At 56.2% G+C, this 17,437-nt stretch overlaps 1 protein-coding gene across 2 annotated transcripts in view; it reads left to right on the top strand.

Moving 5' to 3' along the window:
* The first annotated feature begins 2,602 nt into the window (after nt 1-2,602).
* LOC101038563 (ras GTPase-activating protein 4) overlaps nt 2,603-17,437 on the top strand; it is a 43,711-nt gene continuing 28,876 nt past the window's right edge. For both annotated transcript variants that reach the window (XM_074390583.1, XM_003934136.4), the window contains exons 1-5: nt 2,603-2,750; nt 8,473-8,529; nt 10,423-10,536; nt 11,065-11,126; nt 14,679-14,808. In XM_074390583.1, coding sequence (XP_074246684.1) covers nt 2,686-2,750; nt 8,473-8,529; nt 10,423-10,536; nt 11,065-11,126; nt 14,679-14,808 — 428 coding nt within the window. In that variant the 5' untranslated portion in view covers nt 2,603-2,685. The remainder of the gene's footprint in view (nt 2,751-8,472; nt 8,530-10,422; nt 10,537-11,064; nt 11,127-14,678; nt 14,809-17,437) is intronic.

Here is a 17,437-nt window from a genome sequence, read left to right as displayed (position 1 = left end):
CCTGCCTTGGCCTTCAGAAGTGTTGAGATTACAGGCATGAGTGCCTGGCTAGGATGTTTTCTTATGAATAAATATGTGCAACTCTCCAAGTTAAAATAAGTGAAACTGTAAGTGTAAACAGTAAGCTACTATTTGTGTATAAACAAACAAACCAACAACAACAAAATATATATATATATACATACAAATAAATCTGCTGATGCATTATAAGCAGAGACTGCTGTCAGAACGATTTACAAGGAGCTAAGAACAGTAGATGCCCGTGGGAGGGAATTTGTGTAGCTAGTGAGACTTACTTTTCTTTTTAATCATTGCAAACTTTCAGTATCTTTTTTTTTTTTTTTTTTTTGAGACGGAGTTTCGCTCTTGTTACCCAGGCTGGAGTGCAATGGCGCAATCTCGGCTCACCGCAACCTCCGCCTCCTGGGTTCAGGCAATTCTCCTGCCTCAGCCTCCTGAGTAGCTGGGATTACAGGCACGAGCCACCATGCCCAGCTAATTTTTTGTATTTTTAGTAGAGACGGGGTTTCACCATGTTGACCAGGATGGTCTCGATTTCTCGACCTCGTGATCCACCCGCCTCGGCCTCCCAAAGTGCTGGGATTACAGGCTTGAGCCACCGCGCCCGGCTCTCAGTATCTTTTCAATTTGATCAAGTGTACATGCACGATACAAATAACAAAACAGGAAAAGAAGGCCGGCACAGCGGCTCACGCATGTAATCCCAGCACTTTGGGAGGCCGAGGCAGGCGGATCACGAGGTCAGGAGATGGAGACCATCCTGGCTAACAAGGTGAAATCCCATCTCTAATAAAAATACAGAAAATTAGCTGGGCATAGGGGCACACACCTGTAGTCCCCCGCTACTCGGAAGGCTGAGGCAGGAGAGTCTCTTGAACCCAGGAGGTGGAGGTTGCAGTGAGCCAAGATCGTGCCACTGCACTCCAGCCTGGACGACAGAGCTAGACTCCATCTCAAAAAAAAAAAAAAAAAAAAAAAAAAGGAAAAAAAGAAACAATATAACAGAAACTAGAATCTGTGTTAGACATCCCCCACACCCAATATCTCCTGTATACTTTGTTTTCTGTTTTTTTTTGAGACAGGGTCTCACTCCTTTACCCAGGCTGGAGTGCAGGGGCTCCATCTCAGCTCACTGCAACCTCCCCCCTCCCAGTTTAAAGCGATTCTCCTGCCTCAGACTCCCGAGTACCTGGGATTACAGGCACCCACCACCATGCCCAGGTCATCTTTGTATTTTTAGTTGAGATGGGGTTTCACCGTGCGGGCCAGGCGGGTCTCCAACTCCTGACCTCAGGTGATCCACCCACCTCTGCCTTAAAGTGCTGGGATTACAAGTGTGAGCCACCACATCTGGCTAGTATCTCTTGAATTTGATAAAGTGTGCATGTACCATACAAATAACAAAATATGAAAATGATATAAGGGAAACTGGAATCTGTGCTAGACACAATATCTCCTGTGTACTTCGGGCAGGTGTTACTGCTCTCACCCCCCTCTCTGCAGTTGATGAAACTGAACCAGCTCATAGAAGCCCAGGAAGCCGCCCAGGATCACCCAGCAAGGGAGTGAGTGGTAGAGCTGGGTCCCGACCCAGTTCTGTGGTCAGGCTTGGTACAGTGCCCTCCGGGGAATCAGCTGCCCAGGGCCGGTCACTGCTGAGCAGGGCCCCAAGACTGAACCATGAAGATGGATAATTCTAGAAACTTCGCCCTGAACAGAATATGTGAGAAGGATCTCGCCACAGTGGAAAGGCCTGTCATCACCAAGTACGTGGGAGGCCAAGCCTGGCAAACCTGGCCCCACCCCGTGCCACCTGGGTGACCTCCTGACCTCCAACAGGAAATCTTCCCACTGTGAACCTCATCCACCTTCCCACTGAGCAGGACGCAGGAGGAGTAAATAAGGTGACAATTGAGAAGGCCGCTCCTCCCAAGCAGGTGCACAAAAAAATCAAAACAATAACAGGTCTCTCAGACTCAAATGCCAATTTCCAAAACCTCTGAGCTGCCCGGGCTCTGTCTGTCTCCTGGGTCCAGATGGCTGTGATATAAACACTCCTGCTGTTTGCTACGTTCGTCCGAACGCTCATTCATTCAACTCACATCCATCCACGCAGGGCCTTCCACGCGCCAGACCTGGGTGGTCCCGGCGCGGTGGGCATGTGTCCCCAGTCCTTGCATGTGCCACCCCCCCAGGCCCGCGTGTCCCCAGCTCACAGTCACCCCCCATCTCCCGGTGCTCCTTGGTACTCGAGCTCGGACCACACCCGCCGCTCACACGCACCCGCGGCCCAGGCCACGCAGACCAGATCCCCCACCCGCGCCTCCAGGGGCGCCCCCCTTGCGCTCCAGCTCCCGCACCCAGCCGGGCGTCAGCACCTCCGCGCAGGCTCCGCCCCTCACGCCCCAGGCGGCCAGTGAGGGCCGCGGCCTGGGTCGGCCCCGCCCCACCCCGGGGAGCCCCAGCCGCGGATTGGCCGGTCCGGGAGCCGTTTCCCCCGCACGTGGGGCGGGGGCGGGGTGAGTGGAGTGGCAGCGAAACCCCGCCCCCGCCGCCCCGCCCCCACCTCCCTGCCCGGCCCGCCCCCCGCGGCGCCCAGTCCAGCACCCGCCGCTCGCAGTCTGGGACCCCGGTGTCTGGCTCCCCGCGAGCCGGGTTCCAGCCATGGCCAAGCGCAGCTCGCTGTCCATCCGCATCGTGGAGGGAAAGAACCTGCCCGCCAAGGACATGTGAGAGCGGCCGGGGGTGGGAGCCCCAACTTTCCGGGGAGGGGCGCTGACCCCCAGGACGCCTGACCTTGCCGGGGTCCACCCACGATTAGAGCAGCGGAGAGGGTGCGGGAGTGCGGCCGCGGTGGGGGATCAGCGGGGAAAATGGGGACAGTGACATCTGCTGCGAGCACCAGACAGGGTGTGATAAGAGGGGGACTAGTGTCACCGAAGGTGTGGGTATGGGGGGCTGGGAACTGGGGAGGGGGCGGGAATCTGTCAGCGATCCGCGGCTCACCATGGGAAGGGGCTTTGATAGGACCGGAGCTGGAGCCGGGTGACATGCCAGGGGAGACGTCTTGGTGGTCTGCCCCCGGGGTGCTGTTGGAGGGGATGGGAGGGCCCCCCTGCAAAGGAGGGGTCTTCCTCAATAGTTTCAGAGCCCTTAATGCCTTGGAGTATGCACCTGAAGCACATGTTGGGGCCCAGGGGCTGTCCCCGGGCTTCCTGCTGGGCATTTGGGTAGGAGAGACTGGCATGAAAAGTGAGAACAGGTCAGGAGGCCAGGACTGGTGCAGGACGGTGGGGGAGGGAAGCAGGGTAGTAACTGTCGCTTGTGCCTCAGGCTTTACACTTGAGCCATCCCGTTAATCCTTGAAACCACCCCGCAAGGCAGCTCTCTCCGTTCCATTTTACAGATGAGGAAACCGAGGATCAGAGACGTGAAATGCTGGCTCCAAGTGGCTGGCAGAGCAGGGCCTTGAGTCTAGGGCTTCTAACAGGCGCTGACATCTGGGGATTCCCCTGGTCCCTGGCTAGATTTGAGGGGCCTTCAGGAACCCCTTGTCCCACCCTTTTTAGTAGGTCCCAGGGCTGAGCTGCCTGCCCCTGGGCCCCCTATCTTGGCCTTGCCACCACCTTCCTCATGTGCAGGCTTTAGGCAGCTCCCTGCTCCTAGAGCCTCAGTTTCCCCTCTTTAAACTAGGGGTTGAAATCCCTCTAGAGGAAGAGGGGGAAAGCTCAAAGATGGAGGGGCACTGGCTGCCTGGAGGAGGAGGGTGGGAGGGGGAGAGGGGATCCTGGAGGAAACAGAGTCCAAAGTCTGCAGGGCTGCAGTTCCCCACCCCTGGGGCTCCTTCTCAGGCACCCCGGGCTCCTGGAAGCAGAGAAGTGGCCAGCGTGGGCGAGGGGGTGGAGCAGGGTGGGGGCAGGCGCTCCGCTGGCACATACGTATGGTGGCCCCTGTGAGCTTCCCAGCACGCTCAGCGCGCCACCACCGAGAGCAGGGCCATTTCCAGGCCCCCTGGGTCTGATGAGGCCCAGCTCAGCAGTTGCCATGACAATGGGGAAGGGAGGGGTTGGCATCCCTAGGTGGGTTTCTGCCCTTGGAGGCTTGGAGGGAGGTGGGGCAGAAGCTGGCAGTGAGGTCTGTGGGCTGGGGGACAGAGGAGCTCTGAGAAGGGTCTCGGCCTCCAGGCCCAGCCTCTAAGCACCCTCCCACCCCACCCCCACCACCGCTGGCATTAGGAACTAGGTCATCTCGGCCTCTTCTGGCTGGTGGCGGCTGGGAGGAGCAGCCCCTCCGTCTGTTGCCTCCCTCCTCATCCCCACAGCAGCTGGCCCTAGTGCCTGGCTCCAGGCTCTCACCAGCCCAGGGCAGCGAAGCTCTTGGGCTGTGCCCACGAAGAAGCCAGGGGTCTGGCTGCCAGTGCTCTGCCTCTGGGCAAAGGGATTTCATCTACAGGGGAGGGGTGCCTTGGAATCTCCCTCCTCACCCTGCCCCCCCCCGCCTGCCCCACTCACATCCCCTTTGCAACTTCCCTATCTTCTCGTGTCTGACATACACAGCTCTGACCTGTCAGCCGCCTTTTAAAACATCCCGTAAACTCAGTCCCTCCCTGTGGGCTACTAGCCTTCACATCTCTGCCTTCACCCACGTGTGGGGACTTCTGCCTTCAGGCACTCCTCTTCAATCCTCCAGAAAACTCCTATTCATCCTTCAGGGCCCCTCTCAAACTTCTCCTCTCCAGGGCTTTCCCTGCTACCCTTGGGCAGAGTTCCTGGCTCCTGGTTTCACCCCTCTGCCCAGCACTTTGAGTGGCAAGAGGAAACCCCTGGTGAGGCAGCGCTGTCCCAGCTGACTGTGAGGGCAGGGACTGTGACTCATTCATCCTGGCATTCCTGGTGCCCAGGGTCCGTAGTAGGGGAGAATAAGAGGTGCTGAGAACTTCCCCCACTTAATCCTCTTCTTAGCTTTATAAAGTAGACATCCTCAGTTTGCACATGGGGAAACTGAGGCTCAGAAAGTGAAAGTCGTTTGCCAAGTTGATATAGAGGGTAGGTAGAGATGTCAGGATTCAGAATGCTGTTGTCTGCTGCCGACAGGCCGAGAATCCAAGCCTGCCCACGGCTGCAAGCTTGCAGCTGGGCTCAATGGGACTGAGCCTCGGAAATCCTATGCAAAGCATTTGGCTGCAGAGTTGGGCAGGGGTTTGGGGATCACAGGAGGCCCTCACTGAGTACTGGAGTTGCACTGTGCCTCACCAGCACCCTGCCTATCTTCTGAGCAGCATCCCCTACAGCCAGGGCTTGCATACTTCCGAGGACAGGGAGCTCACCACCTCTCATAACGGCTCATCTTGACTGAGACAGTTCCAAGGAGGGAGCTATCCTCACACAGCCGCCAGCTGCCTCCCTGCCACTTCTAGTCATGGGTTTTTATATCTCTAAAGGGCACGGAGCACAGCTGCATTCCTCATCCCTGGTAGCCTTCAGAGCCTGCCCATTCCTGCCCTGCCTCTTCCCACTGTCCTCCATCCCCACGTACCTAGGCATGAGCAAGTCTCACGATGACCAGTGACCCACTGCCTCCCACACCAAGTGGCCCTGGGGACTGGCCCAAGGCTATTTCAGGGTTTTCCCTGATCCTCCCGCTTCCACAGCCTAGAAACTGCCAAGGCCCTAAATATAGATGCCCCGAAAGTAGCCAGATGGGGCCAGTGGCGACTGGCTTGGGGAAGAAGAAGTGAGAGAGGCTGGCAGCCTAGGGGCCTCACTAGCCAGCACAGAAGGAACTGGGCAGGGCACAGATCCCAGCAGCCCACTGGGGACCATGGTTGGGCCCGGGGCCTTAAATCTGGCCTCAGCCCACTCTCAAGACGGGCCTCTTCCCGCCCCTGTGATCCGCCACCCAGCTCTTCACAATCCTTGCACACCAGGGTTCGGGTCACGCTTCCAGACCTTTGGAAGCAGAAGCAGCCCAGTAGTGGGGGACAGTCTAGAGAGGTCCCGTCTTGCCTCAGCCAGCACTGACCTCTCCCTGCCTCCTCTGAGCTTCTTTTAACGCTCCTGGGTCCTGCAGCCCAGTCCAGCACCTGAGGTGCCCAGGGGCCTGATTGCTTAACACCTGTAGTGCCCTGGTTTTGGTTTCGTGGGATGCAAGCTGGGGTATTCACAGGGGGCTCCCTGGAGGAGGAGGCTCTTTATTTTATTTATTTATTTGTTTGTTTGTTTATTTTTGAGACAGAATCTTGCTCTGTTGCCAGGCTAGCTTCCTGGAGGAGGGGGCTCTTTATTTTACTTACTTATTTTTGAGACAGAATCTTGCTCTGTTGCCCGGGCTGGAGTGCAGTGGTACCACTTTGGCTCACTGCAACCTCCCACCTCTGGGGTTCAAATGATTCTCCTGCCTCAGTCTCCCCAGTAGCTGGGATTACAGGCGTGCACCACCACACCCAGCTCATTTTCGTATTTTTAGTAGAGATGGGGTTTCACCATGTTGGCCGGGCTGGTCTCAAACTCCTGGCCTCATGTGATCTGCCCTCCTCAGCCTCACAAAGTGCTGCGATTACAGGCATGAGCCACCGCACCTGGCCAGGAGGAGGGGGCTCTCAAATGCCGGCAGGGGGAGGTTACAGGCAGAGTTGCAGGCAGTGCTAACATTCACTGAACACCCCCAAGACCTCACATGGTCTCAGGACCCAGGGAGGCTCCCTTGTGAGCTGGGGTTACATTTCCCGTTTTATAGGTAGGAAGACTGAGTCTCAGCAGACATTTCCTGTCTGTGTCCAGAGAGTGTCTGGAGCCATTTGCCCCAAGTGCCTTCCTCTGCTGGAAGAGCCCCTTTTGAGAAGGGAAGCAGAGCTTGGAATTCCCCACCCTCCGCCATAGAAGTATACTTCCTTTTTATGGACACTCAGTGGAGGAACAGCTCCAGAGACAGCGCTCACTCACCCACTTTTACCCAGTGTCAGCCCTAGGCCTGGCTGGAGGCCTCTCCCAACTCCAGGAGACCCCCGACAACCTGAGACCCTTAGAACTGACCACGAGTTTGCCTTCCCCCGTCCCTCTTTCCCCAGATAGCGGTTACATTTATTCATTTATTCACTCATCAGTTTATTCATTCGTCTGTACATTCGGCACTCAGGGGCCGCCTGTCTGGTGCCAAGCCGTGTCAGGGCCCTGGCCCCAGGTAGCTCCCAGAGCAGGTGGGAGGCAGCTGATCACTACCAATCCGGATGAAGTGGGCAGGCAGTGTGAGCCCAGGGAGGACTTCCTCCCTGTCCCACCCCGGGGCAAGGGAGGGCCCTGGCAGGGCTGAGGGCAGAGGGCAGGAGGGACAGCGGTGTCTGGGAGGGCAGGAGCAAAGGCTCCAGGGAGAGTGAGGGGCTAGACTTCGGTGTGTCGGGAGCTTGCCTGGGGCAGTTGCTTGGAGCTGTTTTGGGGAAGGCAGGGATGGAGTACTAGGGCATAGAAAGGAGGAACGTTCTATCCCCTGCGGGAGGAACAGGAGATTTCAGTACCCTCTCCCTTTGTCCCTCTCCCTCCCCTCCCTGTATCTTCCCCCTCCCTTACCCCCTCACTCAGTATCCCTCATCCTCTTACTCTCCTCCTTCTCTCCCCCCTCCCCCCCTCTCTCCCCCTCCTTCTCTCTCCCCTCTTCTCTCTCCCCCTCCCTCTCTCTCCCCCTCCCTCTCTCTCCCCCTCCTTCTCTCCCCCTCCCTCTCTCCCCCTCCTTCTCTCTTCCCCTCCCTCTCTCTCCCCCTCCCTCTCTCTCCCCCTCCCTCTCTCTCCCCCTCCCTCTCTCTCCCCCTCCCTCTCTCTCCCCCTCCTTCTCTCTCCCCTCTTCTCTCTCGCCCTCCTTCTCTCCCCCTCCCTCTCTCCCCCTCCCTCTCTCTCCCCCTCCCTCTCACCCCTCACTCAGTCTCCCTCTCCCTCTTAACTCCCTCCACTTACTCTCCTGTCTCTCTCTCCCCTACCCTATCAACCCCTTCCCTCTTACTCGGCTCCCTCTCTCTCCTCCTCCCTCTCAGCCCCCTCCCTCTCTCCTTTTCCCTCTCCCTCCCCTCCCTGTCCGTCCCCTTCCCTCTCTGCTCCTCCCTCTGTCCCTCTCCCAGTTTCTCCCCCTCCACCCCTCCCTCTATCTTCTTCCTCTCCCTCCCCATCCCTGTCTCTCCCCCCTCCCCCACAGCTCTCCCTCCACCTACTCCCACCCCTGCCCAAGAAAGAGGAGCCCTGGTGCGGGTTCCTGCCCTTCCTTCACCATCCGCTCCCGGGCTGCGGGCGGCCTGTGTTTGGCTGGAGGAGCCTGCGGTCTCCAGCCCTAGACCCGGAGACTCCCCCTCCGCTCTCTTCCCCGCACTCCTCCCGAGGGGCCGGGCAGAGGGAGGGGCGTGCCGCGATGCCCCGCCCATCCCCACCCCGCCCCGCCCTCCAGCCCCGCCCCTGCCCGTCTGTCTTGCAGCACCGGCAGCAGCGACCCCTACTGCATCGTGAAGGTGGACAACGAGCCCATCATCAGGTACCACCCCCACCCCGGGAACGAGGGACGCTCCGCTTTCCCCGCAAAGGGCTGTGAATCTTGTTGTGAATTTTGTACGGAGATGGGAGGGAGCCTGGAGCACCTGATCCCCTGCCTGCAATCCCCACCTCGCCCTCACACCCCAGCTAGGAGGTGAGAAAGACCTTCCGGAAACTGGCCTGGCCAGGGGCTTCTCACCGGACTCTTCATCTTTGCAGTCATCACAGTCTCCGGGAGAGACTGATGCTGACGATTTGTAACAGCAGCTCTCGTTTGTGGAGCCAGCCCTTTTCCAGCCCGTTTAGTTCTTGAAATTAGCGAGATACGATATCATTAGACCCCAGTTACAGACAAGGAAACTGAGGCTCAGGGAGACTACCCTGCCCAAGGTCAATGCCTAGTAAGTGGCAGAGCCACACTGGAGCCCAAGTCTGGCCGCCCCAGAGCCTGAGCTCCCTTCCCCTCCCTGGTCCTGGCACTAACGTGGGGACGGTCTCCTGAGAGTCCCAAGTGATTACTCCCTGAGACTGGGCACCCCAGCCTGCACCCCAAAGAGCCATTTCCCTGGGATGTCCCTTCCTCCGTCGTCTCCATGATCTCTGGGCAGGGTCTTTGCTGTCCCCTCCCCTCCTTCACTCAGGCTTCTGCTTCTAAGTTCATGGCAGTGCTGCCCTGCTGTTCTGCCCACCTGAGTGCCCATGGCCTACCCGTAGCCAAGGCCACCAGATTCCCAGTCCTTCCCCACCTGCAAGCAGAGTCCCAGCCTTTCTCGAAGGTCTGCAAACCACACACAGCAAGAGGGAGATGGGAAACAGGTTCAGATGACCCGCCTGAGAAGTGGTTGGCATGGGGGCGGGTGGCTGAGCTTTCATCTGGTTCCTTGGGGTCTTCAGCATCCCCCCACCCACTAGCCCGCTGAGTGCCATGAGTTGAAGGCTCTGATCCACGGGGGTTTGGCCAGAGCTGGGTGGGGCTGGGAGGCCAGGTTCTGCAGCTGCCCTGAAGCAGCTATCCTGTGACCTGAGTGAAGCCAGCGCCTGCCAACTGTGGTCTCAGTTTCCCCAAATGTAAAACAGCTGGAGAGGCTGGGCACAGTGGCTCGTGCCTGTAATCCCAGCACTTTGGGAAACCGAGGCGGGTGGATCACCTGAGGTCAGGAGTTCGAGAGCAGCTTGATCAACACAGCAAAACCCCGTCTCTACTAAAACCACAAAAATTAGTTGGGCGTGGTGATGGGTGCCTGTAATCCCAGCTACCCAGGAGGCTGAGGCAGGAGAATTGCTTGAACCTGGGAGGTGGAGGTTGCAGTGAGCTATACCACTGCACTCCAGCCTGGGCCGCAGAGCAAGACTCCATCTCAAAAAAATTAAAGTAAAATAAATAGGCTGAGCACAGTGGCTCACACCTGTAATCCCATCCCTTTTGGTGGCCAAGGCGGGCGGATCACCTGAGGTTAGGAGTTTGAGACCAGCCTGACCAACATGGAGAAACCCCATTTCTACTAAAAATACAAAATTAGCTGGGTGTGGTGGCGAGCGCCTGTAATCCCAGCTACTCTGGAAGCTGAGGCAGGAGAATCACTTGGACCCTGGAGGCGGAGGTTACAGTGAGCTGCAATTACACCACTGCACTGCAGGCTGGGCAACAAGTGTGAAACTTTGTCTCATAAATAAATGAATAAATAAATAACAGCCAGAGAGAGGCAGCCCTGTGCCCATCCAGGGCAGAGAGGAAGGTCAGAGTTAGTGATTGGTGGTGGATGGTAGGGTCTGGTGCAGGTAAACCACATCAGTAGCAGAGCCTGTGGTTACAGGGGTTGGGGGAGATACAAGGAAGATTCCAGCCCAGGGCCTGAGGGTGGCCTGGGCATGTGCTGAGGGTTCTCTCCTGCAGGACGGCCACCGTGTGGAAGACCCTGTGCCCCTTCTGGGGGGAGGAGTACCAAGTGCATTTGCCACCCACCTTCCACTCTGTGGCCTTCTACGTCATGGATGAGGATGCCCTCAGGTGGGTGACCCCTCTCCAGCTGGGACCCAGGCCTGGCCATCTGGCTGCTCCCTGGCCCATTCCACCGCCCGGTCTTCTGGGTCCTTTTTGGTGTCGTCTTTGCAGGCTGGAGGGAGGCAGAGCCTGGGGGCCTGGGCGGGCAAAAGGCTTGAGCGTGTGGCTTCATGGTGCACGCGTCACGTCGCACGTGCCACGTCACACGCGTGTGTGTGCAGGCATGCGGGCGCAGGCATGCATGGACTATACACTTGCATGCAGGTGTGACATGTGAAATGGACACCCAGAGAGTGTGAGCTTGGCATGTGCGGGCATGCGAGAAACCTATCAATCCCCTCAGAGGGTCCAGAATCCATGGTCTACAGAAAGGCCACAGGCCCCGGTCCATTGGGCTACCCTGCAAATGAGGGCCATGTCCGCCACCCTGCCCCCACCCTGGGGGACCCTGAACTTGGTGGGAGGCGGGTGCTGGGCTCCAAGAAGGAAAGTACCGCAGCCATGCCCAGCTCTGGCTCCATCTCTCCCCTCTAGTCGGGACGATGTTATCGGGAAGGTCTGCCTGACAAGGGACACCCTGGCCTCTCACCCTAAGGGTAAGATGCTCCCTTTCCCTCGCGCACTGGCCTGCCCGGTTCCTGGTCTCCCTCCCACTGAGAGACCTCCCTCCTAGGCTCCGTCTGGTCTCCTGCTCAGGGAAAGCCGTTTCTACTCTCCCCAGAAGCCAGAGTCACGGCCGGCACCCCTGACCTGTTTTGCGTTGCGTCCCCAAGCCTAGCTGTGGCTGCCTCTTTCCCAGGGGCGTCTAAGGGTGGAACCTGAAGCCTCTGCTGGCAGGAGAAAGGGCCTCCTTACACTCCATTGCTGACGCGTAGAGACCCCTTCTCCCAATGGGGCCAGCTCCTTCTGTAACCCATGGGGTCCCCTCCACCCGGGGGCCAGTACCACTGTGTCCTAAGTCTGAAGGGTCGGCCCGGAGCTGGTCCGAGCTGGAGATCCCTTTGAATTATTCCTGGGATGCAGACATTGTTTTGTGTTACTTTTTAAATTTTTGTATAGTAAAAAAAAAAAATCAGAGGCCCAGCGTGGTGGCTCACACCTATAATCCCAGCACTTTGGGAGGCCGAGGCGGGGGGATCACCTGAGGCCAGGAGTTTGAGACCAGCCTGGCCAATATGGTGAAATCCTGTCTCTACTAAAAATAAATATTAGTCAGGCTTGGCGCTTGCCTGTAATCCCAGCTACTTGGGAGACTGAGGCAGGAGAATCGCTTGAACCCCGCAGTCGGAGGTTGCCGTGAGCTAAGATCATGCCATCGCACTCCAGCCTGGGTGACAGAGTGAGACCCTGTCTCAAAAAAAAAAAAAAAAATGGAGATTTAGGGGGTCTCACTCTGTTGCCCATGCTGGTCTTGAACTCCTGGCTTCGACGGATCCTCCCGCCTTGGCCTCGCTCAAGTGCTAGGATTACAGGCGAGAGCCACCATGCTCCGCCCAGACGTTATTTTGAGGGGTCAGCCCTGTGGCAGCCTCACTGTGTGTGCCCTTGGGCAGCTCTTGCCTTCTCTGGGCTTCTCTGAGGGTTCAAACCAGTTCTTGGATGCCATGGGCTCTGCCATCGGAGCCTTTGTGTCGCGCTCACCAGCTTCCCCTGCACACACCTGCTCCTGTCTGTGAGGCTGGGCCAGGCGTGGGGGCAGGGTGGAGGCAGGTTGTGCTGACTCATGGGGCCTCTTAGCCCCTGCCAGGACAGAGGTCTCTCCCACCTGCAGCCTTAGCCAGCCTCTCTGGGGTCTAGTGGCCCCAGTGAGGCCATTCCTTGGGGTCCCTTGTAGCTTCCCCATTCGGGCCTCAGACGCCCCTCCCAGCAACCCTAGGGGAGAGCCACTCTCCTTCGGTTTTAAGATGGGGAATCTAGGCCGGGCACACCTATAATCCCAGCACTTTGGGAGGCCAGGCTGGGCGGATCACGAGGTCAGGAGTTCGAGATCAGCCTGACCAACATGGTGAAATGCCATCTCTACTAAAAATACAAAACTTAGCACGATGTTGTGGCACGTGCCTGTAATCCTAGCTACTCAGGAGCCTGAGGCAAGAGAATCGCTTGAATGCGGGAGGTGAAGGTTGTAGTGAGCTGAGATCGCGCCACTGCACCCCAGACTGAACAACAGAGCGAGATTCCGTCTCGGAAAAAAAAGAAAAAAAAGATGGGGAATCTGGCAGGGTACCATGGCCCATGCTTATAATGCCAGCACCTTGGGAAGCTGAGGTGGGAGGATTGCTTGAAGTCAGGAGTTTGAGAACAGCCTGGGCAACATAGCAAGATTCTTTTTCTTTCTTTTCTTTTTCTTTTTTCTTTTTTCTTTTTTTTTTTTTTTTGAGACAGAGTCTTGTTCTGTCACCCAGGCTAGAGTGCAATAGTATGATCTCAGCTCACTGCAACCTCCGCCTCCTGGGTTCAAGCAATTCTCCTGCCTCAGCCTCCTGAGTAGCTGGGATTACAGGTGTGTACCACCACGCCTGGCTAATTTTTGTAATTTTAGTAGAGACAGGGTTTCACCCATGTTTGCCAGGCGAGTGCAAGACTCCTTTTTTTTTTTTTTTAATATTTTAACAAATCTACTTTAATTCTAAAATAAATTAACCTGGAATGGCTAGTAATAGACAACATGTTTATATGTTTATTTTATAGGTATCTATCTAATACAAGTTTATTTGTTTATGTGCAGTATATAACTATTTTAGATATGAGTCCTGACGGAATGATGAAATTATTTTCTTCCAACTGCCACTTTATGCCTATGAAGGGTGTGACCTTGCAATGTCCTCCTGGCAAGACTCCATCTTAATAAAAAAAATTTAAAATGTAGGCCAGGCTCACGGCTCACCCCTGTAATCCCAGCATTTTGGGAAGCTGAGGTGGGCAGATCACTTGAGGCCAGGAGTTCGAGACCAGCCTGGGCAACATAGCAAGACTCCATCTTAATAATTTTTTTTTTTTTTTTGATACAGAGTCTTGCTCTGTCACCAGGTGCCAGGCTGGAGTGCAGTGGCGCAAGCTCAGCTCACGGCAACCTCTGCCTCCCAGGTACAAGCAATGTTCCTGCCTCAGCCTCCCGAGTAGCTGGGATTACAGGCACGCGCCACCACGCCCCGCTAATTTTTGTACTTTTTAGTAGAGACGGGGTTTAACCATGTTGGCCAGGATGGTCTCTATCTCTTGACCTCATGATCCACCCGCCTCAGCCTCCCAAAGTGCTGGGATTACCGGCGTGAGCCACTGCGCCCAGCCAATAAAAAATTTTTAAATGTAGGCCAGGCCCGGTGGCTCATGCCTATAATCCCAGCATTTTGGGAAGCCGAGGCGGGTGGATCACTTGAGGCCAGGAGTTCAAGCCTGGCCAACATGGCGAAACCACGTCTCTACTAAAAATACAAAAATTAGGCCGGGCGCTGTGGCTCACGCCTGTAATCCCAGCACTTTGGGAGGCCAAGGTGGGTGGATCATGAGGTCAAGAGATCGAGACATCCTGCCCAACATGGTGAAACCCTGTCTCTACTAAAAATACAAAAATTAGCTGGACATAGTTCTGTAGTCCCAGCTACTCAGGAGGCTGAGGCAGGAGAATGGCTTGAACCCCGGAGGGGCGGAGGTTACGGTGAGCCAAGTTCGTGCCACTGCACTCCAGTCTGGCAACAGAGCAAGGCTCTATCTCAAAAAAAAAAAAAAAAAAAAAAATTAGCCAGATGTGGTGGTGCATGCCTGTAATCCCAGCTACTTGGGAGGCTGAGGCAGGAGAATCACTCTATCCCAGGAGGCGGAGGCTGCAATGAGCTGAGATCTCACCAGTGCACTCCCGCCTGGGCAACAGAGCAAGACCCTGTCTCTAAAAACAACAACAACAAAGTGGCCTGATAGTGAAGGCGCAGGCCCCAGGGCATACTGACTTAGATTCTAATCCCAGCTCTTCCAAGCGCTGTTGTTCACCTGCTGAGCCTCGGTTTCCTCATCTGTCACTGGGGATACCAGTCCCCGCTTCACGGGTGCTTAGGGGATTCCCAGGGGATGATGCAGGTGCCTGGTGGGGGCTGAGGGTGAGGGGCGTGTGGGGGTTCAGGGCCAGGTCCCTGGCTGAGCTGACTCCACAGGTTTCAGCGGGTGGGCCCACCTGATGGAGGTTGACCCCGACGAGGAGGTGCAGGGCGAGATCCACCTGCGGCTGGAAGTGCTGCCAGGGGCCCGGGCCTGCCGGCTTCGCTGCTCTGTGCTGGAGGCCAGGTAAGGCTCAGGGGCCTGGGGGGCAGGCAGTGGGTCCCCTGCAACTAGAGAAACCCATTGAGGAAGCTGAGCCTCCCCTTGCCCCACCTCTACCTCCTGGTCCCAGAGCCGGCCACTTCCCACCAAAGCCTGCTCTCAAGCAAGGGCCTCGCCAGGCAATGTCTGACGCCTGTAATCCCAGCACTTTGGGAGGCCCAGGCGGGTGGATCACCTGAGGTTGGGAGTTGAAGACCAGCCTGGCCAACCAGGTGAAACCCCATCCTTACTAAAAATACAAAAAATCAGCCGGGTGTGGTGGTGGACACCTGTAATTCCAGCTTCTTGGGAGGCTGAGACATAAGAATCGCTTGAACCCGGAGCCGAAGGTTGCAGTGAGCCGAGATCGCGCCATTGCACTCCAGTCTGAGCAACAAGAGTGAAACTCCATCTAGGAAAAAAAATAATAATAATAATCTGGGGAGGTTTTCTGGACTTGGAGATGTTTCCTGGGTGATTTCCACTCAAGGGGATATGTCCTTTAAGGGAAAGGCTAATGTTCTCATGGAGAAACTTGAGCCATCGCAGAGAAATGGAGTAGGGGGTATAGGTGAGGGACCCCAAACTCTATCACACAGCCCCAGTGCCCCAGTGCTGGGGCTGGCTTCTCTATCTTTAACCCCAGTGTGAACTTGGCCTGGTGGGTGTGTGTGTGGGGTAAGCGGGTCCCTTGTGGGGTTGGAGTGTGAAAAGAATTGCTGCCGGGCGCGGTGGCTCAAGCCTGTAATCCCAGCACTTTGGGAGGCCGAGGCGGGTGGATCATGAGGTCAAGAGATCGAGACCAACCTGGTCAACATGGTGAAACCCCGTCTCTACTAAAAATACAAAAAATTAGCTGGGCATGGCGGCGCGTGCCTATAATCCCAGCTACTCAGGAGGCTGAGGCAGGAGAATTGCCTGAACCCAGGAGGCGGAGGTTGTGGTGAGCCGAGATCGCGCCATTGCACTCCAGCCTGGGTAACAAGAGCAAAACTCTTGTCAAAAAAAAAAAAAAAAAAAAAGAATTGCTAAAAATCTCCTGATGGGCAAAATGAGGGTTCCCCCAAGGAGGGACAGTGGCTTGGATGGTTCCATGAGCCTGAGTCACCTGTGACAGGGCCACTGCCCCACCCCAGGGTATTTTTAGCTGCACGCTGCACTCTCGTCTGGGCCTGAGTGTGAGTCACACTCTGTCCCTGAGAAGTGCCTTCCTTTCCATCACCAAACTCACCTCCCCGTAGTCGCTCCCTGACTGTGGGACGGGAGGGTGGCCCCCAGCCAGGCAGCCCCTATGGAGCCAGTGTGACCCCGACTCTTGGGATCAGCCTAAGAGGAAGACTTCCCTTGGGCAGAGGAGGGGTGTGGGTCAGATGATGCTCACATTGCTCACCCGGGAGTTATTTTCTGTCCTAGGAAAACAGAAATGAATGGAAAAATGGCTGGGCTTAGGCGGAGCGTCAGCCACGCCCTCACACTCGCTCACCCTCTGGTGCCCCCATTCATTCTCCCCACCCCACCCCCACTCATCTACTTCCTCCGTCCTTACCCTTGGCAGGCACCAGGCTGTCTGGGGGACAGGCATGCACACGTGTGTACACGCTCACACACGCGCCCGGGCTCTGGGACCTCAGGACTGCTGCTCCCGGGCACCCATCGTCACCCACGGAGATGGGAGGCACGGAAGCATGTCTCCCTGGCCCTCCCCTCACTCCCGGCGTCTTCTCTCTCCCATCCTCTGGGGCCACAGTGGCTGACCTTCTCTTAGAGAGTCCTAGCAAGGGAGAGGAATCTCCAGCCCTCTCTTAGAGTGAGGGGACTTGTCCCCCATTGTCCTCACCAATGAGACTCTTGCTGGAATCCCAGGTCAGCTTAAGAAGGTCCATTTGCTGCAGTGGAAGAAAGAACATGTTCTCTTTATTTTTCCTGAGCAGATACTCAATTATTTCAATAAAACCCTGGGGGTTTTTTTTTGTTTGTTTTGAGAGAATCTTGCTCGGTCATCCGGGCTGGAGTGCAGTGACGTTTTCCAGGCTCACTGTAGCCTCCGCCTCCCGGGGTTTGAGTGATCTCCTGCCTCAGCCTCCTGAGTAACTGGGACTATAGGCATACGCCACCATGCCCAGTTAATTCTTTTGTATTTTTAGTAGAGACGGAGTTTCACCATGTTGGCCGGGCTGGTCTCCAACTCCTGGCCTCAGGTGATCTGCCCGCCTAAGCTTCCCAAAGTGCTGGGATTACAGGTATGAGCCACTGTGCCTGGCCTCAACTTTGGGGTTTTATTAGATAGTTTTTGAGGGGGAAAGAAAGGCAGGCATGAGAAGTTTAAAATATCAAAGATGAGTGGGCTTTGGTGTTCTTCCATGAAAGAGTTCTTTTTTTCTTTTTAATTTATTTTTTATTTTTTATTTTTTTTTTAGAGACGGGGTTTCGCTATGTTGCCCAGGCTGGAGTGCAGTGGCTATTCACAGGCACGATCCCACTACTGATCAGCACGGGAGTTTTGATCTGCTCCATTTCCGACCTGGGCCGGTTCACCTGTCCTTAGGCAACCTGGTGGTCCCGCGCTCCTGGGAGGTCACCATATTGATGCTCAACTTAGTGCGGACACCCGATC

The sequence above is a fragment of the Saimiri boliviensis genome, chromosome 20 (assembly GCF_048565385.1).
Source record: "Saimiri boliviensis isolate mSaiBol1 chromosome 20, mSaiBol1.pri, whole genome shotgun sequence".
In the NCBI taxonomy this organism is placed as follows: domain Eukaryota; kingdom Metazoa; phylum Chordata; class Mammalia; order Primates; family Cebidae; genus Saimiri; species Saimiri boliviensis.
Note: the sequence above shows the minus strand (reverse complement) of the source record. Positions and strands in the feature narration are given on the sequence as shown.